Here is a 26998-nt window from a genome sequence, read left to right as displayed (position 1 = left end):
CATGAACTGCACTCTATCTGGATGCAGAAACATATAAAGACTAATGGCACAGATTCGTTTTTACCTACAGGAGTTTCTGTTTATGTACCCAGGTACTCTAGAGGACACCAGCCCACTTTATCACATGAACCATTTCCTTCAGCCTGCTGAATTTAGTTTCACAAAGAAACAAAGCTTATTATAAAGGCGTTTTAAAAACCATTATCTTAAATTCTTTTTAGAAGCACTGACTTTTTTTTTTTTTTTTTTTTTTGCAACCATTATATACAGTGTTACATAACAGCTCTGGAGTACAGTACATGCAGCAGAACATACCTGTTGAATATAAAATGCTTTTCTTAAAATCTTCATCGTTGGAATTCTCTGAAGTCTAAATTATAGAATGCCCATTACTTTGAGAAACTGGTTGAGGAGTACAAATGTCTGCATATGTTGGCCACTGAAAGAATCCAAGGCTAACTGGAATAATATTCGTAGCACACCAGGAGTGCATAAATAATTTACTTACATTATTAAAATACAACCCATAAAATTCAAGTTCAAGATCTTACAGGATTGTCTATGTAAATCCTTGAAGTGGTTGCCTGGAAATGCATTGTTTCTCTTTTCTCTTTTCTTCTGTTTTAAAGTCCCATATAAAACATTTAGTTGAAGTTTTTCCTTGCTCACATGAAATGACCACCTTTATTTGTGCCGACTGCCTCTCCTCTTCATAGCGGCGGTGCACTGCGGACAGTACCACTTTCCTTTTGGAGCTTCTGTCAACCCAACACACCCATAATGGAACCACTCTATAGGGCACTGGAAGGCAAAATTGCAGAGAAATGGTTCAGACCTCTAAAGATTACAGAATACGCTGAAATATGCCCACTAGACTGCGTATTATTAGATTCATGGAAACGGAACTTTTAGATCAAGGAGCCGATTTACAGATCATTGAATCCAACTGGTTAAGTTTCAGAGATGAGGAAATGGAGGCACAGAAAAAGCACGCATCTTTGTTAACTCGGAGGTTCATATAATCCCTTTTCATAATCCCAAGTAACGAACAAAAATTCACTAATTCTCGTTAAACTGGAGGATACCAACTTTCAAGGACAAGAAGTGAGATGGGTCCCAAAAAAGGCAAATATATTTTACGGATTTTATTTAATATTCAGCATTATTCACTGCCTTATAAAGTAGAATAAGCTGGTTGCAAGGCAAAACATGAAGGGATACCCTGGATTTCCTCTCTGGGTAGATCTATGCCTAGACATGCAGAGGAGAAGTATTCTACTCTGCAGCACATTAAGCACTTGCACACGGGCACAGGAGATCTGAGCACTCGAAGGGCACGCCTGGGAGTGAGGGATCAGAGAGTACAACGGGGCGGTCATGGAAATGCATCATCTTCACTAAGTGCCCCAGGACTTCACAACGCTGTTCTTGAAATGATCGGGCAATACTGTTCTACAATAATCACAAACAGCCCACAAGTGATTCTACAGAGGGAAGGAGGACAGTCTGTCTCCATCTATGTGAACATGCTGTTGGACCCTATCATGTCAGGAAAGTACAAACTTTAATGCACACCAAGCCAACCCTGTTCAATCTTCAGATTGTGTAAACTGTTGATTAACCTCAGGATTCTGACATCATGCATTAGTACTTCTTTAGAATTCAGGGTTCTGTTACCCCTCTGCAGGAAAAGATAAATGGAGGGGGACTGGAAGTTTGAGACAGTAAGGAGGGAATAAAATTACTAGAAGAAATATTCTCAGCATCCAATAAAAACAGATCTCTAACCAGAATTAAGCTTCCTAAAAAAGAAATAGGAATTCTTTTCTTTCAAACCTGCTTTACTTTTTATACCAGAAGTGGCTCTTATCAGCTGACAGCTGCAGAGTACAACAGGAAGTACTCTACTGACAGGAGGAAAATATCTTCACATCACAGCCTCAACATTTGCACCCCAACCCCTGGCCGCGGGCTTCCCGACAGAATGCACTGTTTTAAAATTCTAGTTCTTCACCGCAATAGGTGAACTGGATTCTAGTAAACACTGTATTATTTAGCAAAGGGGGTGGAGAGTGTTTCTAATTTTCGTACAATATAATACTTTTTTAGAATTATAATCTGCACATGAAACCATAAAACTAGCTTTAAAAAAACTTAAATTGGGAACACATTAAGGGACATTACCTGTTTTGCAGAGAAATATTCTAGCATTAATATGTAATTAACATAACTGCAAACCTGTGTTCTTAAACTCAGTGACACAGTAAATAAGAAAAATAGTCAAGTAATAATAATTTATTTTTTTCATTCCCAAACAGAAAAAATTTAATACTTACATCTTGGTTATCACAGCCCACCATCTCACCATAGGATACCTAGTTCAAATAAAAGTAAATATTTTTTATTATGACTTATGACAAGCGTCTAAATCCAAATTAATGGTTTGTGATACTGTTAGGAAATAGACGGAAATATACCACATACTCAATTGTACTAAAAAACAGGGTATATAACTTTTTTAATAAAGATTTTATACAATTTAGAGCCTTTTACTAAAAGATTTTGGGGGGCAGGGGGACAGAGAGAAATACACAGAAATTACGTGCTCTTGGAAAGTATGAAAGAATCTTGACAGACTATCTTTGTGAGTGCTTTCTTTTATAAAGAGTTTACATTACTTTCTTGGTTACTTAAGGTTTTTACTTTTCCTTGGGTCACTAGGTCATTTATATTTTTGCAGTCAATAGCTGAAACTTCTAAACTTAGTATAAATTTACTATCTGCCCTTTCTCATTTTTCTTTTTGCTGCTCATCACCAGCACTTTATAATTTCCTAATTCTTGAATTAACTTATGTTCTCAATGGACCAAAACATTTTTTCAGACAGGGTTATAACTAGAGGGTATACTATCTGATTCTCTGCACTAGTGAGAGTATCTGTATATGGTTGTATGCACATGAATGACTTCTCTGGGTAACAATTTTGGGGGGGCACCCAGATTTTTCCCTTAGAGCTCTACAGATATATTGCATCAACTTAACTAGTTTCCAGTGTTACAGATAGGCAATCTAGGGTGAATCTGATTTTGTTCTTTTGTAGGTAAGCTACTTTAACTGACAGGATTTTTACACAATTTTCTTTTTTTAATCACTGATATTAAAAAACATTCGGGGTGCCTGGGTGACTCAGTCAGTTAAGAGTCTGACTCTTGATTTTGGCTCAGGTCATGATCTCACGGTTTCGTGAGTTCAAGCCCCACATCAGGCTCTGCACTGACAGTGTGGAGCCTGCTTGGGATTCTGTCTCCCTCTCTCTCTACCCCTCCCCTACTTGTGCTGTCTCTGTCTCTCTCAAAATTAATAAATAAACTTAAAAAAAAAGTTTGTCAGGTGACAGTACAAAAACTAACAGACTAATGGCAAATTCTCAAAAATTAGATTGCCACTCACACCATTAAACACAATAAATTGTACATAGATTAAAGATTTAAATGTGAAGAAACTAAAGTATATCAAGAGCTAGACAAAGCCATTTGCAAATAAGAAAAAATGAAAGACACGTTTATAAGGGGAAAAAAAGCAAAAAGGCCTCCTAAGCATATAACCCATGGCTGACTTCATAAAGACTGAGTCATTACTACATAAAATTGGAATTTCAAAACTAAAAAAATAAATACATAAAAATAAAAAAAATAAACCGCAAAGCATTCTTAATGTACAAGACAAAAATGATAGAAAAATCGGCCAACACCTTTAAGAGTCAATTCATAAAAGAAGAAATAAAAATGGCCAAAAAGGGTCCAATTTTACTACTAAAGTAAATTGAAATGATTGTGTGATATAAAACTATCAAATTGGTACATGGTTTTCAAGACAGAATAATATCCAGTGTTGGACAGGGTTAAGGAAACAGGCACGCTCACCAATTTTTGGTAATGAATTCCAAAAGATAATTTGGTAGTCTATAACAAATATATTAACTTAACTTTATTTCTAAAAGATTATCTTAGAAATACCTGTATAAAATGGATAACATTTAAAAAATGTCTACCATAACGTTATTTGTAACTTCAAAAGAATTAAAGCCACTAAAAGACGTATAGCTAACTATTGGTTTAAAAAGTTACACACAGCCTAACAGATAACTGTGAGAAGATTAAAAAAATTACTTAAAAACGATGCTCAGTACATATGACTTAGTGAAACAGTGTTACATAAAGAATATACTGTGACTCCAACTGGTCAAATTCACACACATATATACACATACACACAAACATATACATGCACATGCGTATCTGCACATCTGTGTGTACATATGTGTATGAGACTGAATGTTTGTGCCTCTCCCCTAAATTCTTGTGTTGTATCCCTTCCCCTCAACTGTATTTGGAGATAGGGTCTGTGAGGCAATGAAGGTAAAAATGAGGCCATATGCGTGGAATCTTAATCCAGTAGGGCTGGTGCCCTTATAGAAGAGGAAGAGACACCAGCGCTGTCTTCACCATGTGAGGCTACAACACGAAGGTGGCCCTTGGCAAGCGAGGAAAAGAGCCCTCACCAGGAATGGAATCGGTCAGCACTTTGACACTGGCCCAGCCCCCAGCACTGTGAGAAGATAGGGTTCTGCTGTTTAAACCGCCCCATCTGTGGTATTTTGTCACGGCAGCCTGAGCAGACTAAGACAACATGCATGTGGGGTGTATGGCAGTGATAAATCAAAATGTCTAATTACAGGCTGTATCCGGGGGCTGAGATTATGGGTGACTTACACATTCTATTACATTCCTTATACAAGAAAGCAAAAGTGTTTTAACTGGAGGAAAAAAAGAGCACTTAAAAAATTGAAATAGCTCCCTTTCTTCTATTTGATTCAGATTATGCTTTTACCTGATTACAAATGCAGTATCGTGGTTCATTTGGGTCGTAAGTCCAATCAACCTGACTGTTTGAATCGGATTCTGGTACCACTGTTGTCTGTTGAGACATCTCTTGGACGACGGCTGATGAAGAAGAACACGATGACAGAGAGGAGGAGGAGGAGGAGGAGGAGGACTGCTGATTTGAAGACTTGTTGTTGTTTCTGAAAGAACAGTATCAGATCTATTTGCTCAGCATCCAAAAGAAGTTACGTGAGAGTAACTCCTAAGTGAGTGGTATGACATGAAATAACATCAAATGTATAAATTAACATTTAACGCAAAGTTAAACTAACCTGATAAACATATTTGAAAGCATAATTGTTGAGAGCAACAAAGAGCAATTATCTTTCATAACCGTTTTCTTTTTTTATATATTTTTTTTGTTTTCTGGAGAATAAAGATATTAAAAAAACTCAGCATATCTTGGTTTTTAAAATAATTTTTTAATCAGTTACTACGTAGCATTGACTTAAATTATAGGTAATAGTTTTAAGAATTAATATTAGTTATGGCTACCTTAGAGACATTCTTTGTATTTTTTTTTAATTTTTTTTAACGTTTATTTATTTTTGAGACAGAGAGAGATAGAGCATGAACGGGGGAGGGGCAGAGAGAGAGGGAGACACAGAATCTGAAACAGGCTCCAGGCTCTGAGCTGTCAGCACAGAGCCCGACGCAGGGCTCAAACTCACGGACCGTGAGATCATGACCTGAGCCGAAGCCGGTCGCTTAACCAACTGAGCCACCCAGGCGCCCCATTCTTTCTATTTTTAAGCCAAGTGAATACTGTTCATCAAAATCTAAAATACAAATACACATCCCAAAAAGTGTCCTTCTTAATGCCCATCACCTGTCTAACTGCCCCCCCTCCTCCCCTCCAGCAATCTCGTTTGCTCTCACTTTTTGGGATGAGCACTGGGTGGCATATGTAAGAGATGAATCACTGGGTTCCACTCTTGAAGCCAGACTGCACTGTATGTTAACTAACTTGAATTTAAATAAAAAAATATATATACAAATACACAAAAGCATTTGATGAAAATGATCATGACCATCCGTCAATATGTGAATACTTACCTGTGTTAGATAGGAAACAGAGTGTTAAAATTCACAAGCAATTTACTATTATTTATATGCTAAAATTAAATTTTAAAAATAGGGAAATTTATCATCGGCAGTTATAATAAATTTGGGTCACTAAGATGAATTATTTTTTAGGATATCTAGCACTTTTGTGTTGATTCTACATTGATCATTCTTTTAGAGATTTACCCACAGAAGATAGAATACATTTTAAAATAAATTATAATGCAATTACTAGGTAACCTATTCTTCTGGCCTACCATTCAGAACTTCCATGATGGCGGAACACCTACCAAACGCAGACACCTGGGACAGGTGGCGCCGAATGCTGTGAAGTTGTCATATTTAAAATTCAGACAATCTTCCTTAGAGTCTCATACACTCAATCTAGAGATATTTTCATAATTTCAGTTTTGGAGGCATAAGACCAAGAATGAAGGAAGATAATTTACTTTTAATAAAAGTGAATAATTTTATTCAAAAAAATCCCTAGGATAAAATTTGTGTCTTATGCATTAATTTACATTGAAACAATGATAAAATAAGGGATGATAGCTGAAAAAAGTTCCATAAAATGGTTTATCCTAGGGAACGAAAGAAAGTAAACAGAAGTCATTTATACCCAATGTAAGACTTTAGAAAGATTAAAGACACTTAATGTCTTCTAAAGACTTTACTCCTCCAAAGTAGGGCAGTGTGAATGAAAATGTCATGTCTCCCTGCTTCCCTAAAGGTCACCCTGATCCTTTATATGCTACCTGTGTTTAATATACGGAAGCCCAGCTGGGTACCAAGTAGCCTGCATACTTAGTAAAGGCATGGGGCTACTGTAATGATCAAACTTACTTGCTCTTTCTCCCGCTCCGTGAGTCGGCTGCTGATGAACCGGCGTTCTGTGTTAATGTAGTCATGAGTGCTGAAGATGATGAATAGCCAGCTGTTTCTCTGGGCATTGAAAATTCTTTTCCCAGCTGAAAGTCATTATTCTTAAACGCTTCATAACTGGCTTTTAGACTTGATGTTCTTCGTCCCTCTTTCATCTTAAATAGACATTCATGGAGAATATTAATAAACATAAGTATGCAGACTTTCTTTTTCAGTCCTACTAGTTATAATACTATGTTGGTTATCCAGTATTATTTTGTTTAAGCCATTATTTTCATCACTGTAATTTAAGCTACTTTATGTAAAGATTTAAAATCAGTTTTTACACAGTTAGGAGGTGACTATAGAGTGGGCAACTTAATTTGGAATATATTAATTTGGCAATCTAAGTCCTGAGGCTATTGAAGAATCCCCGAAACCAGCAGAGAGAACAGAGTGCTCTCCTAGCAGGTGCTGTGGCTCACTGTCAAGACTATGCACATCATGAGCAATTACTGGGTGAAGGGCTCTGCATGAGATTGCACAAAACTATTTTTCACTTTTCATTATCAATCAGGTAAATTAATGCATATTCATTTCATTAAATATTCATATCAGATACCATAAAACCATGATTTAAAAATGGAACTACACAACGTAAAAAAACTCTTTCTGTTCACATCTAGTTGTTTCTATTCAAGTTTGTCAATGATTCAGACAAAATGTACCCATTTCCAAACCCCTTCCTTTTTACCTGAGCTGTGGCTTGAACGGCTTGAGCTGCGGCCATGGTAATTGCCCCTGCACCAGCTCCTGAAGATAATGAGCCAATGTTATAGGATGCCAGAGGTTGGGAGGAATTCACGTTGTAAGCATTGTTGGAAGAGGCTGTAGAATTGTTATTTCGACACCCTATGTAGAATTAAAGAAGAAATAAGAATGGTTGGAGAGAACATAATGTTAGTGAGCTTAAAATACATTATTTCCCAGTACAGATATAATTGTTAAATTTAACATTTTCACGCCACTATAAAATTTTCATGTTCCATTTTCCCTTTTTCTTCTTTTCCCACATGTGGACTTTAACCAAGTAAAAAATCTGTAAGCTTCGTTAATCCCGAACACTTTAATTTCCCCTTATTTTAACAGAAACAAAAAGCAAAATTCATATTTAAGATAATAAACTTACCTAATGTATTTTCCTTAGATGCATCTGATGTAAGGGTGGATAGAAGAGCTTCAGATTTAAACTTCTTTTCAGGAATATGATCTGTTGTTGTATGGTGAGAAGTCAGATTATATTTCCTTTCTGAATATAAAGAAAGAATCTGTGTGTTTTTAAACTTTAAAGAACTATGGACAAGGCATAATACTTCCATCCAGTTATAAACAAGTACAGCTATGTTCTGAGTTCTTCACAGAATACAGAACAGTCTGTTTTCTTAGAGGACAGGATAAGAAGAACTCTCTGTGTCACCTATTTCATTAAGAGTAGACTTCTCACAAAAAAAAAAAAAAAAAAAAAAAAAAAAAAAGAGGAGACCTCTGACACAAATCACAAAAAAAACCCACAAAACTTCAGTAGCAAAGTACTGCAGATAACCCACGATTCACCATGGTTTCACATATAACATGAGAGGAACTTTGTTTTCAAAACTCTACAATTTTTGAACAGTTTTCAGTCAACCCTTCTTTCATTCAAATTGATCTGTCACAAAATGCACTGATACAGTCTTCTAGCAAGCTAACATCCAACCAAGCATTCATTTACTCACTAGCCCACCAATCATTTGAGACCTTCTTATATGCCAAAGTAGGCTAAGCACTGGACAAGCAAGGATGAAAAACAAAACAAAACACCAAAAACAAAGAGCCTACCATCAAGTAGTTATCATTTGCCTTGGGTTTTAACACTCTCTAGAGAGAGTCAGGTGTCTGCATATGGAAGTGTATACTGCTATTAATACCATACATTTGTCCTCCAAGTATTCCAGGAAAAGCAAACTCTCTACTCCCAAATCAAATACACTTTTTTCCCAAATGAAGAAGGTAAGTCCACCAGGAACTATAATGAAAAAGTAGATCTCACAAAAGAAAAGGAAGGGAATTTTTTCCCCCCTCAATTGATGGCATCGAGCCAGTTAAAAAGAATATACAGGTAATATAATGAGTTTTTAATTTTAGCTGCCCTAAACCAAACTTACTTTCCACTGGAGTATGTGAATGAGCATGGTGATTGTTCACTGGCTGTGAGGGAGTATCTAATTCCAAAGATCCTAAAAAAAAGGCACAGAGATACAACTCCATTAAATGTCAACACAAAAATTTACAGGTCAATCAACTAAAGGCACTATGTACCCTTACCCAGCAAAGGACTGGCAAGTTCTATGCATACGCCTGTATCATTTTAGTTAAGCACATTAGAGAATCACCACTTCCAGTTTCACCCTGAGCCAATTTCATCCTCCCTCTAAACAATACATAATCCACTTCTTAATATTCACCTTAAGTACAAAACAGCTCAAGGCATGCTAATGTCTAATTGGGGAATTCAGGACAGTGGGTACCACATAAGTGGATGAATGGATATCATAAGTCCATTACCGATAAGATCTGAAAAACTCAAACTAATTATACTGGATTGAAGAAGACCTTTCAATGGGAGATCCTACAGTATTAGGTGATGGGGCATTAGTACATGAAAGAAAATTCTTTGATCATTAAAATGACACATGATAGTAAAGACTTCCTGAAAGAAGTTAGGCACAGAATCTCTACTGCCAAGCATTAACATGCTTTTAAAGAAATATTCTGGGTTTATCTTGATCCCTTGAGATGAAATTATGGCAGGGCACAGGGTGGAGCGGATTTTAGAACTTGATCTGGTTTAGTTCCATATGTCTGTGTCCTTACAGAGGATGCATAATTAACCTTCCTGCAGTACTGAATAGGCATGAATTACTGTTATTCACAGCTACTGTCAGCATTTCAAAAAAAAAATTAGAGCAGTTATATTTTATTTTGTCTCAAAATACTATTCTCAAATAGGATTTCCTTGGAATAAAAGTATCACAAATAAATCAGACGATCATCTAAAGTGATAGATCTACTTTTGAATACAAAAATGCACTACGGATACCAAGATGGATTCATGACTGGTTGTTTCCCTATTCTAGGGAGCATGTGTATGAAAGAGAGAGTGAGAGTGTGTGTGTGTGTGTGTGTGTGTGTGTGTGTGTGTGTGTGTGTAATATATATACATACATACATGTATACATACATACATACATATATAAACACATCACCTAATACCATAAATAAATTTTTCATCAGTGTGTAGAAACAGGTACTTGTTCTTGCTGTTGAAATGAACCAAGAAAAAAAAAAGTAATCAACAGGTAAATTATAGCAGATCAAGTCGAACCTTGCAAAGAAATATTAAAATGACTTCTCATGAATAAGAAAAAGTTTAAGAAGGACTTACTTGAGAAAGAGAGGAAGTGTTTTGGAACTAATTAAAATCTTTCTTACTGAGGGAAAAAACCTTAAGGCAGTTCTTAGGAAGAAAAAAGAAAAACTTTCCTCAAAGTTAAAGTGTATCCAATAGGCAGGGCAAAGTCAATACATTTAAAGACAGATGGTTAACCTGTTTCTAGATGGTTCTATTTCTTTAAATCTTTGTTCTTACCACTCAACTTACTAATATATATATGCATATTAAAAAATGGAATGACTTAATATGTGATTTTAATAAAGAGAGAGTGTATGATATCCTGTATCCTCTCTCTCAGCATCCATAACCCAAATGTTCTAACTGCTAGAGTCCACGCTTGTCCGACCCAGGTGCCACCATCCACAGAAGCGCGGGATCTGAGAAGTCCCCATGGGATAAGTGTCTCCTTAGTGATTCGCACATGGACTGTCCGACATTGATGGAAAACTGTAAATTTTACTTACGCCTCTCTAATATTTCTGTAATTCCAGCATTATCAGCTTCCAGCTCCATCTTAAACTTAGCCAGTTCCTGATCCAGCTTTCTCAAGTGTCGATCTACCTGTTTCAAAGAAGATCAAAGATAACCACCAAAATTTGGGACACTATTAAAGTGTCAGTTTAATGAGGAAAACTAAACCTTTCTTCTTTTAGTGAATCCGCTTAATATCCTTGAGCAAGTCAATTAACCTACACCTCAGCTTTTTAATCTATGAAATGAGGGTGCTAGACAAAATAATCTCTCAAGTCTCCCTTAATAATTTGAAGTTTTAAGAAACTAAAATCACAATTTGTTAAAAAACATTCAGAAGAGGTGGGATATGAAACTAAAGCAAAACTGGTATTTGGGACTTGAGGGGAGAGGAAGTGCAGGAGGGTTGATAACTTTTTATAGTATCCCCTGGGATTACTTTCAACCTAATCCCCTACTTATAATAAGGTCATCCACACTGCCATCCTATAATAACTGTTATTTAGAATGAAGAATGAAAGATCCTTGTCTATAAACAAAGAGGCTCCTATATTCTATACATACATTTCTCGAAGGCAGAAAATTAAACCATTATACTTGTAAACATTGATGTAAAGGGTTGAAACAAAGGGAGTTTTTAGCCAGAAAACTCTATTCCCCAAAGAGCCTGGTTAAAATGGTTTTATTGTAATACTACTGTCCTTGTTAAGGTAGCAAATTTTTTCATTCACCTAGAGATCTTTTGACTGATTTCAGAAAACTATATGATACCTCCAACTAGCAGCAAGTCTTAATTTCTTAAGGTTAATATTAAAAATTTTTTCAATGCTGTTTCAAATTTACTACTTTGAAGTGAAACAAAGAAAACACAAATTTTTTGAAAAATGCTGTTATATTCTTGACACCACCTTTTTTCAAACTCCAGATTCCCAATGGATCATTGTTAAATAATTTAAGAGTGACTTTCTGACAAGTATCAAGAGGTCTATGATACATCATGAGGGCAAAAAAAAATTAAATAAGAACGAAATAACGTGTACCTAAAATGAAGGAGATGGGCAGAAAAGTAGCAAAAGATAATTTGTTTGTGTCAGACGCCACATAACGTGCTTGGTGCATCAGATGCTCTTTTGTCTTTTCTAGCCCTTGCTCTGATCTTCTGACATAGGTTTTTACTGTCTCCATTTCATAAGGGAAGAAACTAATAAGGCTTAGAGGGTTTAAGTAAGATAGCCAAAGGCAACAGTTAATGCCTTATGGAAAAGGAACTTAACTCTGATCTATTTGTAATAAATTGTACTTCACCATCTATACCTAACATTGCCCTCTGAACTTCTGTATGCAGCACCCAACTGTTTATTAACTCAGAATAAGAGAATTCAAATAGAAAAATAAGAGTATCTCATTATTTATATTTTGTATATTAGCAGCACCCATTGGGGTATTGGTTAGTGACTTTTCAATATTTTAAAACCCAATTTTTCCCTCCATCTTCACACGCAAGTCATTTTTCAGAGCCTGGTAGAGACTGTCCTCGCAATATTTAAAATCCTATAGAGTCACATATTACAGACAGTTGCTCCTATTCAAAGAACATGCAGGTAATTGAGCATTCTTTAATGGAACCTCCCATCCAATAATAACGTGTGAACACAGACCTCAGTTATTCAAGAATACATCTTACACTGTCAAAATGTAATCTCAAGGGAAGTCAGAAAAAATACTCATATTTAAATTCCAAGAACACTCAATGCAATGAAAATACTCCACCAACTTTATTACCTACAATCATACTACTAATAAATACTGCATTCCTATTATGTGCTTAGTTAGCACTGGGTTAAATGGCAGACACATGAAAAATGAGAGAGAATCCCTGCCTTCATAGGAATTACAATTTAGCTGACAAATCAAGATTTCTGTAAGATGTTTAACCTAATGTTTTAAAATATATATCTCCTAGATGTAGCAAATAAGCAAAAGCTGGAAAAGGATCAGAAGAAATACATTAAAAAAAAATATATATATATATATAAAACACTGGGCTGTGGTAGACATAAAGGAGGTATAAATGAGTTAGAGGGTGAAGAATGTATCATCTTTGAAGGGATGGAAAGAATGAATAGACACAGAAAGACAAAGGATTCTAAGAAAAAAAATAAAAAGTAAAGAACATTGTGGCCTGTAACAGGTGTGTACAGTACAGACAGGTAGAATATTAGAATCTTGGCTGGGAAGATGGCGCCAGAGTGAGATGGCGACGCCATGTACCCTCCCCTAACTCCTTCCACCCCTGCATCTAATAACTGTTTCGATGCATTAAAGATAGTACTGATAAGGGTTATCATACATGAGAACATGGAAAATGATGGAATTTTCCAGTACTAGCAGCTCAGAAAAAGCAGCAGAATCCCACGATTTCATAATTCTAAAAACCAAATACATAATTAAAATAAACAAACACAGAAAAGCCTAAACCACATTGTAGTAGGCAGGCAGCTTTGGAAAATAACTTCCAATCATTCCTACCACCTGAAAGGTAAGAAAAAGATTATGAACAGATGAGTATTATAAGCAATCAGTAGGCAATGAGAATTAATTTGTCTCAGATTCACCGCTGATGTACTAAATCGAATTAAAGTTAGAAAGTTGACCACAGATTTAACTTAAGCTATAAAGCACCAGAGTACTTAAATGGTATTAAACAGCCACAGAAAGAACACTAAACTTGACTGAAAGCTGTGGACTGCATGTCCTCTACCCTCACGATTCTGCATGGGTAGAGCACCTGTTCTGGCAGATCACCATAATGGCCCCATACGTATCAGGCAAAGCAAGAACCTAAATTACCCCACTCCTCCACACACATCTGACCTCATAAGATTGATTTATAGTAGTAAAGAGGGTCCTACACCAACTGAGAGACATTTTCCATTAACCACAGCTTTCTAACACAAGGCTGACCATGGAGTCTAATTATTTGATTTGCTCCCCATTTAATGTCAATAAATAACAGCAGCAAAATCTTCCTTACTCTATAGCCCCAAATCATATCTGATAACCCCAAATGTAATTCCTTTAATTTTAAATCAATTACCTTTTTTCTGACTTCTTGAGAGCCAAAGGAAATTCTGTCAACATTATTTGTTAACATATTGATGATCACAAAGATATTTAAGTCACACTTGGCCCCTCTGCATGAAACAAAAAAAATCCTCATACTTGAACATTTTTGCATAGAACTGTAATCATTTATTCTTTCTCTTTTGACTCCCAGTTTTCCAATATTCAAATTTTAAGATGTGTCACTGGTGGACCCAAACTGAACGAAATACAGCATTTTAAAAAGTTTCTGCGTGATTTATGGCTTCTAATACCATGCCATTCTAAAATTTAAATGTCTAGCTTGCCCTTTTAGAAAGAGCACAAGTTAGTATATAAAGTTCTAAGCTGAAATTCATGACAATGAGAGATAAATTTCTAACTGTGAAAAGATCTGGTAACAGTGAATAAAGAGGGTAAATTGGAGAAGAAAAAGGAGTCGTGATGGCAAATTATTTCTCTGACAAGTCATGAAAATGATTCTCCACATCTCTGAATTTTATTTAAAATAGGTGAAAATCTGACCCATCTTTAGGCTGAATCAAATATTTGAGGCCTAAGCACATAAACTACATCTAATCTTCCTTAAAGACAATGAGGACAGGAGACAAATCAAAAGGTCAAACTTACACAATATATTTCCTTAATTAGAGTATCAGATGAAGAATTCTCAAATTTATAGGTAAAATGTAGACCTGAAATATAATCATCTCAGGAACAGGCCAGGATATAAAAAAGAAGCAAGTTCAAGGGTACTGAGCAATGTAAGAGACTGCTAAAATCATTCAAGCATTAACTAAAAGCTCAAATTCTATCAGAGTGTACACAAATCAACTTTATTAGGTATTGTAATGTAATACAGCCTTATGACAGTGACATCTGACTGAGAAACACAAATAAGTGTTTAATGACTATGAGCATCAGGATTCTAGAAGGAAATTATTTTTTTTTTTTTTTTTTTTTTAAATTTAACGTTTTATTTATTTTTGAGACAGAGAGACACAGAAGGAAATTATTTTAATAGGACAGCTTTTTGTTGTTGTTCATTTCACTAAGACAACTACTGAAATAAATTTTCAGTTTGTTCTACAGAACCTCTAATTCCACCAATCTCTTCATTTGTGGATATTTATGCAGTCTCGTTTCTTTTCTTAATAAATGAAAGTAACAGTATAGGGCTACTTCTAGGTATTAAAAGTTTACTACTGACGTTAAAAGTAAATAAAGTATCTCAAAAATTAATAATACAATCAAATACCATGCTATATAAAACACTGAGGGGCAAATCAAATACAATTATATACTAAATTATTGTACATTAAAATCTGTAAATATACGCTTACTTGAAATTACCACAATAACACAATGTTTAAGCAAAGGCATGCAGACAATCTCCTCTAAGGTATACTTCACTCCTGTTTAAGGTGGCCTCCTGCTGCTTTCAGAAGAAAAAACACACAGCTTGCATTGGCTTACAGGAGGACCTTGCCTGTGGTGGCTCCTGCCTGCCTCCTCTGAATACTTTTCTTACATACACCAACTACACTGGCCTCTTTCTCATTGGACCGGCCAAGCCCTTTTCCCCCTCAGACTTGACGCGTGGTACATCATCTACATCATCTGCCCGACATGTGCTTTCTGAAGCTCCCTTCCCATGGCTGGCTCCTTCTCGTTTTCCAAGTACTACCTCAAATGTCACCTACTAAGACTACACTCATTCTGGCGACATTCTTAACAGCCTCCCCTAGTAATTCATTCTTCATCCCTCTTTCCACAATGTTTATTTCCTTCACAGCACTTACCAAAATCTAATCTTTATTTGATACTATGCCTATATTCATTGCTTGTCTGTCATTACTGCCCACTATACCAATGACTGCTCATAGCTGGAGCTCTACAAATATTTGCTGAATGAATGAAAGTTACTCTCTCCCACTATGCAGAAGTGTATAAATAGAGGTACCTCTGTTTATTGGATAAATGATCTATGAATGAAAACTGCTGTAAGTTTACATTTATACTATGCCCTATCCACTCACCTTTGAAGTATTTAGCTCCCTAAGCTCTCAAGTGGTAATAGTTATAGGAATTTAATTCCTCTTTCCTTTTTTTTTTTTTTTTTCCCTCTTTCCTATTTATAAAGACTTTCACCTGGATACTTACTGTTGATATTTTGGGGAATATAACCAATTTAAGATAGTAAATTCATTTAATAACTTCCCTATGAACAAGGCAATAATTCCCTTACGTTCAACTGCAATTACCTGCAAAAGTACACTTACCCTCAAGTGTAAAGTGCTCAAATTCCACACGCCACTCTGGCAAAGTGGTGCAGCAACACGGAGCACAAGTATTCCAAGGAGGCTATTGTTTTTTAACATTTTATAATGACTTATTTGTGATAAGTGATACTCATTTTTTCACTTACATTAATAATATCAGATTACCAAATAAATTTTCCTCTTACATAAATTTCATTTTAAAATTTACTTAGTAAATGGATGTACAGATGATATGAACACTCTAAAAGCCTGGAGGGTAGGATGCGAATATTAAGGTCTGGGAAACACTGGATTAGATCACCTCCAAAGTCTTTGTCCTTGTGCTCACCATTCAACAAATCTGTTGTGCCAGGCTCTGAGGGTAGAGAATGACTACAAACCTTATGTACCCTCAAGGGCCCTGGCTAGGAGATCTACTATTTTTTATTTTACGAAAATAATATTGTCATAATTTTGAACTGTCAAGGCCTAATAGTGTTTAATAAACGTTTTCATACTTTAAAAGGAATCTCTTTAAAAGCAAAGGTACTGAAAATAGTCAAAAATTATTAATGTACAACTATAAAGTGAAAGGTATTTAAATAAAACATGTACCTCATAATAAGTTTTTTATATTTTTAAAAAAATGCCCCTTTTGCTGAAGGCGTACCTATAAATCCTGTTTTAGAACTTTCAAAATGAGCTTATGTATCAGAGATAGAAATCTATCTAAACTGAAGACACTAAAAAAATTGAGAGCAATTTAAAGAGAGGGATGCCAAAAAGATGTGAGCAAAGACATAGATCATGAGATTGAATGTGTGGTCTCCTAAAGCGATTCTATAAAGGAAACTAAACTCACTTGAATTATATTACTTTCATTTCTCTTGGTTTAAAGCCATACTTTGACAAGAGGTGGCTATTTGCCTACCCGTGTTTGGCACAGCAGCCTGTGTTTGTCCGTCAAAACCAAGCCAAACTTAGCATACTAAAATGTGACTCTGTTACCTTCTAAGAAAATGTCACTCAACTGCCATATCTGATGCAACAAACGGAACACCACTAAACTCTAGCCACTAAACTCATAATGTGGGAGTCCCGTTAGTGCCTTTTCGTCTCCATTAAATAATTTAGGCGATCTTGTTCAACAAATGTTTACTGAGAAATAACTACGCTAGAGTCTGAAAACACTAAAAGATTTTTTAAAGACATAGTTCTTGACATTTATAGTAGGGAAGACACACATACAAGTAAAAGGTAAATAAATAATTATCATTTAATTCAAGTAATAATAAAATCATGGGAATAACAATATTTAGAGGTCAGTATGATTCTGTTGAGGGTAAGGTAAGGCCCAAACTGCTAATTACCTACTCAATAGCCTCCTTCCTTACTGATAGAACCCCAATTGTACTCCAAGGGTCGCAATGTACCCGGTTAAGCAACATTTCTCAGCCTCTCTTGCAGCTAGAAGGAGTCAAGAAGATAAGCAGGAATCACTAGGTAAGATTTCCAGGCTCCTTTAAAGGAGCTGACTGAATTGCAAAATACGCCCTTTTGAGTAACCCCCACAGCAATTCTTCTACCTGTCCAGAAAAGAGGAGGAACAGATCAGAAGCAGCCTGGGACAACAAAGATGTTGGGGTTGCCACACAGCCCCTGGCCTGCCTCCTCCAACAGTTATTTTACATGAGAGGAAAATAAATCTTTTGTTTAAATCACTCTTGTTGTGGGGTGCCTGGGTGGCTCAGTCAGTTGAGCGTCCGACTTCGGCTCAGGTCATGATCTCACGGTTCATGAGTTTGGGCCCTGCATCAGGCTCTGTGCTGCCCTCTCCGAGCCTGGAGCCTGCTTCGGATTCTGTGTCTCCCTCTCTCTCTGCTCCTCCCTCACACGCGCTCTGTCTCTCTCTGCCTCTCAAAAATAAAGAAAACTAATTAAAAAAAAATTTTTTTTAATCACTCTTGTTGACTTTCCTAAGTGGTCAAATCTCGTCTCCTAGATATAAATGACACAGATATCAATATTAAGGCGATTTTAATAAAGAGACTGCATGTGGAGGATTATGAAAGATGGAGAAAGTTTCCTAAGCAAAGATGAAAGGAAAAGCATGCCAGTCATTTGTTGTTGTTAAAGTTCTTGAATGACGGCAGGCTGTAGAATTGGAGAGGAAGGGGTAATGAGAGATGCTTAGAAAATAAAAACGAACACGACATAGTGATCCACTAAATGTGGGGAGGCCAGGGACGAGGAGGAGGCTGAGATAACTTTCGGTATTCCAATGTGAATAACTGGAAGATCAGTGGTTCTTCTGAGAGAAGTTGAAGGGGAGACTAAGAGTTAAGACTGAATACAGTGAGCTCCAGGGCCTGGAATTCTCAGGTAAGATGAATAGGCTCAGAAGACAAGTCTGAGTTTGGGGAATCATTCATGTATAATTGCTAAAACTAAGAGAACACACAGAAAATTAATGGAGAGATTTCTCAACTTGGGTTGTGTGTGGCGCAGGGGATAAAACTGGCATTTGAGAGATCAGTTCTTCACCATGTGTCATTTGGTTTTTCTGGCCTCTGGAGTTGGGCAGAAGAAGGGAAGAGAGTTACCTCTACGTGAGAACTACTTGAACACAGTAAGAAAGAATGCAGGTCAAGGACAGAGTCCTGAGGAACAGCAACCATTATGAGTGACACCCATGGAGACTGAGGAAGGTCAGAAAGATGGAAGGATGATAATAGACAATTAAGTCTCAAAGAAGAATGGATTTTTATTTTAGAGATGTCACAATAGCCTGAAACAGCAATTTAATATGGAGTGCTAAAATAGGAAGGAAGCAAAAGGGGGAGAGGAAAAGAAAAGTCACAAAAAGAAAAGGCAGAAGGAGGACAGAGAAAGGAAGGGGAGAGGAAGGAAAGAAAGAAGAAAAGACAAGACAAAAGGCAGTTCTGGAAATATTGGGAGACTGGAGAAAAACCAGGTGCAACTTGGCAGAGCTGAAAGGGAAACAGTGGCTCCAAGAAAGTGCACAATTCCAGTTTGAGGAATAAGATGGAGTGAATCTTTAAAGAAGTGAGCGCCTACTATCTGCCCAGCTAACAGCATTTATATACATATGTGCAAATCTATCTGTAAGGCACAAATTAAGACTGCTATTTTACAGATCAGGAAACCAAGGTTCTGGGATTAAATACTTTTTCCAAAGTCCCACTGTCAGTGAAGTGGCTGAACTCACGTCTGTATGGATCCATTATGGGCACTTGCTTTTTTTTACATTTTGTTCAGTTTATCACATCACCTTCAATTACCTCACTCCCTACCCTAAATAATCTATCCCCCTCAAAGAATTTACTAGGTTTTATTTTCATTCTTTGTTTATCCATTATCTCTGAGTGAAATGCTTTCCCCTCAATGCCACACCTAATCCAGGCCCCTCAGCCTCTGAATAAATTCTGTTCAACACTCATCTCATAACCTCTAAGAAATTAACAATAACTCTACTGTGAGTTAGTTCAGTCCTTTATCAGATATTTATCTTTAACTGCATTAATCTTTATTTGTTACACTGTTTCTATACAGGCTCTTCACTTTAGTTTGTGGGCACATCTTCCCAACTAGTTTACCAACACCTTGAGGACACAAGCCATTTATAGTATTTACTTTTTACTCCTTCGTTATAACTCCAGGTAAAACTCCATTATACGAAGCACAAGAGTACATAAACAGCGTGGTTCATAAATAATATATAAATACATACACAGAAAAACACACATATTTAAAAAGAACATATTTATATTATACATATTTTTCTAAGTGTATGAAGTATTTTTTAAACATACAGAAAGTACTAAAATAACAAAATATAAACCAAGAATACAGCCAAAGATCTATATGATTTAAAAAGAAGGTAGTCTCTAAATAAAGACTGACACATATAATCATTAAATATGAGGACGATGTTACTAAACAACTTCCTCTTGGATTCAAATATACATGTCTTTTTCTATGTCTATATATATAATTCAAGACCGAAACAATTAAGAACTTTTTTTTTTTTCAATTCCACAGTAAATCAAGCTACCATTTGTTCTACCTTCCTTTAGGCAGTACATCTTTCATGAAATTATTTTCAGAATTATTTTCAGAACTGTATGAACAAAAGAGCCTAGGTTATTTACACCAGTAAAACTTTCTACTATATGAGAACAACAAAACATTTTCTATAGCTTCACAGGACAAATGTTTGCTAGTTTTGCATAAACATTTACAATGTGCACCATGTGTGGTATGTACCTTTTATCTCCTGTCTTGCTCACCAACAACATTGATGTTTACATATACTTGTTCAGTAATAAGATGGCATCCAGGTAAGATGACAAAAATACGATGTGAAATCTATACGCTAAAGTAGACCATAAGTGACCACTTATTTCTTTTTAGCTTTAATTTGCTTGGAGGCAGAAGCAGAAATGAGTATTTCCTAAAGGATGTATTTTAGAAGCTGCTTAACATAAAAGAGAGCACCATAATTATACCAGTTTGAGAAATACTGCTTCTGTCTTCTTAGTGATTTCAATCTTTCACAAGTGCTGCTACTGCAAAAAAGAACCTTTTTTTAAAGTTTAATTGAGTGTTTCCCATTTCTGCCACCTGAGCCAGTCGTTGAGTGCTATCTATTGACATCACTTAATAGATAGTTGAGTACTATCTGTTAACACTGACTTCAAATGATTCTCTTCTTCATTTAATCAGGCTACCAAAAAGTCTTGTCAGCACAGTAGTCTGACATGTATTTTACCACAGAAACAATCTCAAGAGGATGTACAGGGAAGTAAATACACTACCTTAAAATAAGGATTAGTAAAATAAATTTAAACATCAATTCTTGTTGAAAAAAAAAAAAAAACAAGTTTAACATCGGATAAAACCTTATAGCAAAGTAAATTCGGCTAAAATGTAAGGTTCTAGACCTGTTAACTAAAACTGCAGACTCTTTTCTGCAAAGAAACCAAAAATGGACACTAAAATCTCAAATTAAATGGGATCAAGAAAACAATACCTCAAATTTAGTCTGCTCTTCCTATTAACATTCAAGCCGATGAAACTTAAAACATAATCCATAATATAAATACTATAGCACAGCATTCACATTAATTTTACTTACCAAGTCATATATCTGGTTTGCCAACTGTACCTTCTCATCTGCATCTTCCAAAGCTTTATAGTAATCCTGAATAAAAACATTTTCATTTTAAGAACAAATTAATAACTTAAAAATATGTGCAGTTAGGACATAAAACTGCATTTTCATTATCATACCCTGTATTCAATGTCAGTCAACCTACATCAGCAATAAAAACCCAGTTAAGGATAGGATGGGGATGGGGTAGGATTAGAAATTTTATACAATGGTCAAGAATCAAAGGAAGATGTGAAGCATTCCTAAAAAAGATATAAGTAAAATTAAATACTATTCCAAGTCTAGCCTCTAAACTAGTAAAAGTTATGTGAACTAATGAATACTCTTTTTCTTTCAAAGAAAACGTTACAATTTATCTAATTTATACTCTCCATTTTTAATTTTTTTTAATAAAAGTATAAATATTGAAAATATTCTGACCTGCATGTCTCTATTTTCCAATTGTTCTGGAACTCTCAGGGGTTTTTTTGTTTGTTTTTAATTTGAGAGAGACAGTGAGAGCGCAAGAGTGGGGGAGAAGGGCAGAGGAAGAAAGAGAGACAATCTTAAGCAGCTCAGTGAGGAGCCTGACAAGGGGCTTGATCCCACGACCCTGGGATAATGACCTGAGCAGAAATAGAGAATAGGACACTTAACCAACTGAGCCACCCAGGTGTCTCAGAACTCTCTTAAGCTAAGTATTAATTCCTATAATTCATACAATGCCAATCTATACTTTAGATTTCTCCTCATATAAAGCAAATCATTTAAAAACATAGAAACCATGGACTTTTAGACTTTTAAGGGTATATCCAAGCTGCAGTGCACCAAAAACTTAATAGGTTAAAGGAATAATAACTGACTTGGTGTTGCCCATTTGACCCTTGAACATGGCGGGGGTTGGGATGCCAACCCCCCTGCAGTTGAGAATCCACATAGAACTTCTGACTCCCCAAAAGCTTACCTACTAACAGTCAACTGTTGACTGGAAGCATTTACTGATAACATAAACAGGAGATTAATGCATGTTTTGCACAAGCATTATATTCTGTATTCCTACAATAAAGTAAACTAGAGGAAAAAATGTTATTCAGAATATACTTTTACGGTACTGTTCTGTATTTGTCAAAAAAAAAAAAAAAAAATCCAGGTATAAAGTGGACCCATCGATACAAACCCATGTTGTTCAAGGGTCAACTGTATATGTGATGTCTATACTCATACACACCTGGGTCTCCAGGTATCCTCCCAGTCAGGACCAATTCTGTTACAGATTCTAATTTTTTTTCTCCTAACAGAAATAATCTTCCTCCCATGTGGCAAAATAAATAACACAATACACGAAATTTGTAGCTTTCAAATTTCTTTCTCAGTTGATCTTTGATCAATTCTCTGAAGGATGGGGATGAAGGAGCCATTATTATCAGAGATATTAAAGAACCTGTCCAATGTCACACAGCTAAACGGAGGTCACGACAAAACGTGGGTCTTTTATGTAGTTCTTCCAATGTATCCCAAATACACTAGGTCATACATTTAAAGCAAACCTTGGGAGGAGATCTGATACTCATTCTAATCTGGAAGAGACCTGAGAGTACTATAAAATTAACAAAAACTCAAGGAATTCTGTATTTCTAGGCCCAATTCATATAGAGTTTTAAATAAAAGATTTTTAAAGGATCTTCTCAACTCTTAAAATTCTGTTCTTCTGTGATTCCACCAAGTCAGGTACCTAGCAATATGTAAAATATGCTTCAAGGTGTGCTATTTTTCATACCAGTTTGGGGCCAAAATTAGAAGACAGTATTTTCATCTCTAAAGACAAAGTAACTTTAACTACCTGTAACCAGAATAAAACAAATTAAAAGAAAAAAACTGTACTTTTTATGATTCTGTAATTCTCTAAAAAAAGTTGCTAATTTTTATTGCCAAAAAGTTATTAAAAATTCTTACACCTAGGGGTGCCTGGGTGGCTCAGTCGGTTAAAGCATCTGACTTCGGCTCAGGTCATAATCTCACAGTCCATGAGTTGGAGCCCCGTGTCGGGCTCTGTGCTGACAGCTCAGAGCCTGGAGCCTGCTTCGGATTCTGTGTCTCCCGCTCTCTCTGCCCCTCCCCTGCTCATGCTCTGTCTCTCTCTGTCTCAAAAATAAATTAAAAAATTAAAAAAAAAATTCATACACCTAAAGCTCTAAACCACAACAAAATATTTAAATTTTAAAGAGCCACTGGTAACTTTCCCTCATTCTGAGATCCAGAAAACTATTTCATTTTAAAATATCTTTCTCAGAGAGTCCCAATATTTACTGATAAATCATCCAGAGTGTTGAACATACTTTTTTGATGGATGCCATTTGTTCTTCTCTCCACTCCGGTTTATTTTTCTTTGCATTCATAAAGAATTCACTGACTCTTTGTTCTAGTTGATCCATTGCATCTATGACATAATAAAAACATTTCATATTTAGATGACCAAATTCATATACTGAATATACATGCTTTGATTTGGGGAAAGAAAAAAATATCTGACAACATACACTCTTTCACTTGGCCAATAACTTAAATATGTCATGCTTTGATTATGTAAATGCTTTACTTTAGAAAAAAATAACAATTTTCTCTACTGACAATTTATTTTTGTTATTTCAAAAATTTTCCAGTCATCAAAGGAGTCGACTACATAGATAAGTTCTGTACGACAGTATTTCAATAGTACAGCCTTTGGATCAAAAGCTAATGGCATTAAATCAGCCAAATGTGCCAAAACACAATTTCTCATCGAAAGTACCACTAGAGGGGTGCTGGGTGGGTCAGTCGGTTAACCGTCTGCCTTTGCCTCAGGTCACAACCTCACAGGTTTTTGGGTTCGAGCCTTGAGTCAGGCTCAGTGAGACAGCTCAGAGCCTGGAGCCTGTTTCAGGTTCTGTGTCTCCCTCTCTCTGCCCCTCTCCTGCCAGCACTCTCTCTCTCTCTCTCTCAAAAATAAATAAACATTAAAATTTTTTTTTAAAAAGCACCAGTAGATAATCCTCCCGTTTCCTTCTTTAAGTTTATTTATTTTGAGAGAGAGCAAGTGTGTTGGGGGGGGGAAGGGCAGAGAAAGAAAGAAAGAGAGAGAGAGAAAGAGAGAGAGAGAGAGAAAGAGAGAGAGAGAGAGAGAGAGAGAGAGAGACAGAGTGTCTCAAGCAGGCCCCACACTGTCAGTGTGGAGCCCGACCAAAGTGGGGCTCGAACTCACAAACTGTGAGATCATAACCTGAGCCGAAACCAAGAGTTGGAGGCTTAACCAACTGAGCCCCCCAGGCACCCCTACATTTCTTTTCATAAGAAAAAGTAATAAAAAGATTTTAAATTCTCACTATATGCATTAAGCACCCGATTGTCTCACATCATGACTGAAATAGAGGGTACAATCATTTATTCACTTCATACACTGTATTATTTATTCTAGATGTTTTTCTCTAAGCGTATGCCAAGAATGGTCATCTCATTCCATGTCTGCTAAAAAAGGAAAAGTTAAAAAAAAAAAAAAAAGGGAGGGGTGGAATCTGTTGCTATGTAAGTTGAGGAAAACCTTTTGGAGATTTTCAGGGCATAATAGGTTTTTAAAGATTCTAAGAAGTCTTGCAGTTAATTTTTTAAAAGACTTTTCCTTTGTCTAAGTAAGCATTTTCTAACTTCAAGTTAAAATGAATTTTGTGAGCAAGCCAAAGAAAGACACAATTCAGACTTCTACACTACAATCCACCAAATAAAAGAAAGCTTCCATATCTTATCACCTTGTATTAAGTGCAGCCACATGAAACTGACAAGAGGCTGAGAAAAGTATATTCATGAACAATGGTGCGGAAGGTGGAGAGGGGCAGAGAAACAAGTGAGGAAAAGTACAGGTCCTTAGCTACCTCAAGGAATGGTTGGTTCTCTGATCTCTTTCCACAATACCCCTTTTCTCCCAATCATATCCCAAAACCCAGGTCTTCCTTCACCTCTACTTTTAAAAAAACAAAAAACATGGGCAGCATGAGAAACATTTCATGTGTATAGCCTAAACATCACTGGAATAAATGGGATCAAGAAACCTATTTTTTGAGGATACACCCCATGAAGGCCAGCCGGCCATTATTATCACTTATACAATTTAATTAAGGAATAGCTGAATTTCTCCAAAGCGGGAGTAACATCCAGCTATAAAGGTACACCGAACTATATACTTTAATTAAGCAACATATAATTCATTTCGCATTCTTAATTTGTAACATAGTATGTCTACAAGATAGTTAGAACAGCTATATTATACGCATTTCATAAAAGGGGAAAGTTCATGAGGTTCATTCAGAGCATGGTGGACATAAATTTGTACTTAAGTGTAATGTCGCTCTAAGTATTTACCTTATCTCCAAAGACACTGATTCTTTACTTTCTTTGAATTGTAAACCCTTTTTTAGAAACTCCACAGGAAAAAAATGATCATATAAACCACATACTGCTCTGTGAAAGAACAAGGTTAATTTTGGGAAAAAGTAACCAGACTACCAAGCTACCACTGATAGAAAAAAAGTCAATATTTTTATTACATCAGATAAGAAGCTTTACAGTAAAATCTTATTTCCTTCACTTTGAGAAAATATCATCCTGTTGACAATTGAGAATGTATCCTATAATGTGTAACTTTCCAAAATTTGACATTCCAAGTTCACCAGGGTCACTAAAGAACCACATATCACCTATGCTTCTGTTTTCCGCTCTTGAAAATTTTTGAATAGAACGAACTTTAACAAAAGTATAAATGCTGAAATCTATGTTCCATACATAAGGGCTCAAGTCAAAATCTTCTCAACATTTACACCGATGTGCATTAAAACAGGTATCTACGTCCTCACTGAAGGTACAGAAGCTTTTATTGCAGAGTCTCGAATTCGAGAAGAAACAGATACACGTGCCCTAATGCCTCCTTCTCTTGTAAAAGCAAGGAGAAAAGTAGCGTGGAAAGCAAGAGGCAAGATTAGGCACTGCCTTTTCTTTTTCACAACTCCTTATCCACTAGCCAGTGAGCCGGAGGAGAGTCAAATAGCGGAGGCGATGAAGTCGATGGCAGGGAAGTCTGGACTGAACGCGCGCGGCGAAGAAGGGCAAACGCGCCGACTTACTCTGCACCTGCAGGTCCATCTCGCGCATCTCAGTGAAGCGGTCCCGCAGGTCCATTGGAAGCTGTTCAATCACTGTCAAAGGGAGAGTCCGTCAGAGGGGCGGGGCCAACGGCGAAAGTACGCGCTTACGTCGCTGCGTGCGTGCGTGCGTGCGTGCGGGGGGGGTCGAAGGAGCCGGCAGCCCACAGCGAGGCTGCCAGTTACCGTGAGAAAGAAACATCCCCCGCCTCCCCCTCCCTCCCGCCATCCCGCCTGCCCGTCCACTCGCGCTCTTGCCCGCCCGCAGGTCCCACAGACGGCCCCTGCCAGCGCCGCCCACTCACTTTCCAGATAGTCCTCTAGGTACAACATCGCGGCCCTTAGAGCTGGGGGAACGAGGGGGTCCAGGGGTTTATTTGTGTCACTCGCTGTCGCCGGAGTTTTGTCCCTTCCAATATGGCGCCTCCGCTAGCAGCACCCGCTCAGCTTCGGCGGAAAAAAAA

At 36.6% G+C, this 26998-nt stretch overlaps 1 protein-coding gene across 2 annotated transcripts; it reads right to left on the bottom strand.

Moving 5' to 3' along the window:
• Positions 1-26998, bottom strand: ING3 (inhibitor of growth family member 3). Of its 2 annotated transcripts, none has more exons than XM_042923098.1 (12): positions 26840-26998; positions 26517-26588; positions 23706-23806; positions 21355-21420; positions 10827-10923; positions 9074-9145; positions 8059-8139; positions 7624-7781; positions 6852-7045; positions 4891-5083; positions 2337-2375; positions 1-801 (listed from the first exon to the last, which is right to left on the bottom strand). In XM_042923098.1, the coding sequence occupies exons 1-12, from the start codon at positions 26865-26867 to the stop codon at positions 685-687; spliced, it is 1218 nt and encodes a 405-aa protein (XP_042779032.1). In that variant the 5' UTR covers positions 26868-26998; the 3' UTR covers positions 1-684. The 2 variants fall into 2 exon arrangements, with proteins under 2 accessions (XP_042779032.1, XP_042779031.1); XM_042923097.1 differs by having other exon boundaries at positions 8059-8178; positions 26840-26997.

This window comes from Panthera leo, chromosome A2 (assembly GCF_018350215.1).
Source record: "Panthera leo isolate Ple1 chromosome A2, P.leo_Ple1_pat1.1, whole genome shotgun sequence".
Classification (NCBI taxonomy): domain Eukaryota; kingdom Metazoa; phylum Chordata; class Mammalia; order Carnivora; family Felidae; genus Panthera; species Panthera leo.
This window is presented reverse-complemented; position numbering and strand designations above follow the sequence as displayed.

What these genes read in the sequence shown, in the direction of transcription:
- ING3 (XM_042923097.1), bottom strand. Translation starts at nt 26,867, where the DNA reads ATGTTGTACCTAGAGGACTATCTGGAAA. An exon ending in AAATGGCATCCATCAAAAAA is followed by an intron (nt 21,421 to 23,705) that starts GTATGTTCAACA and finishes GTTTTTATTCAG; the next exon opens with GATTACTATAAAGCTTTGGA. An exon ending in TACAGAAATATTAGAGAGGC is followed by an intron (nt 9,146 to 10,826) that starts GTAAGTAAAATT and finishes CCTTTTTTTTAG; the next exon opens with GATCTTTGGAATTAGATACT.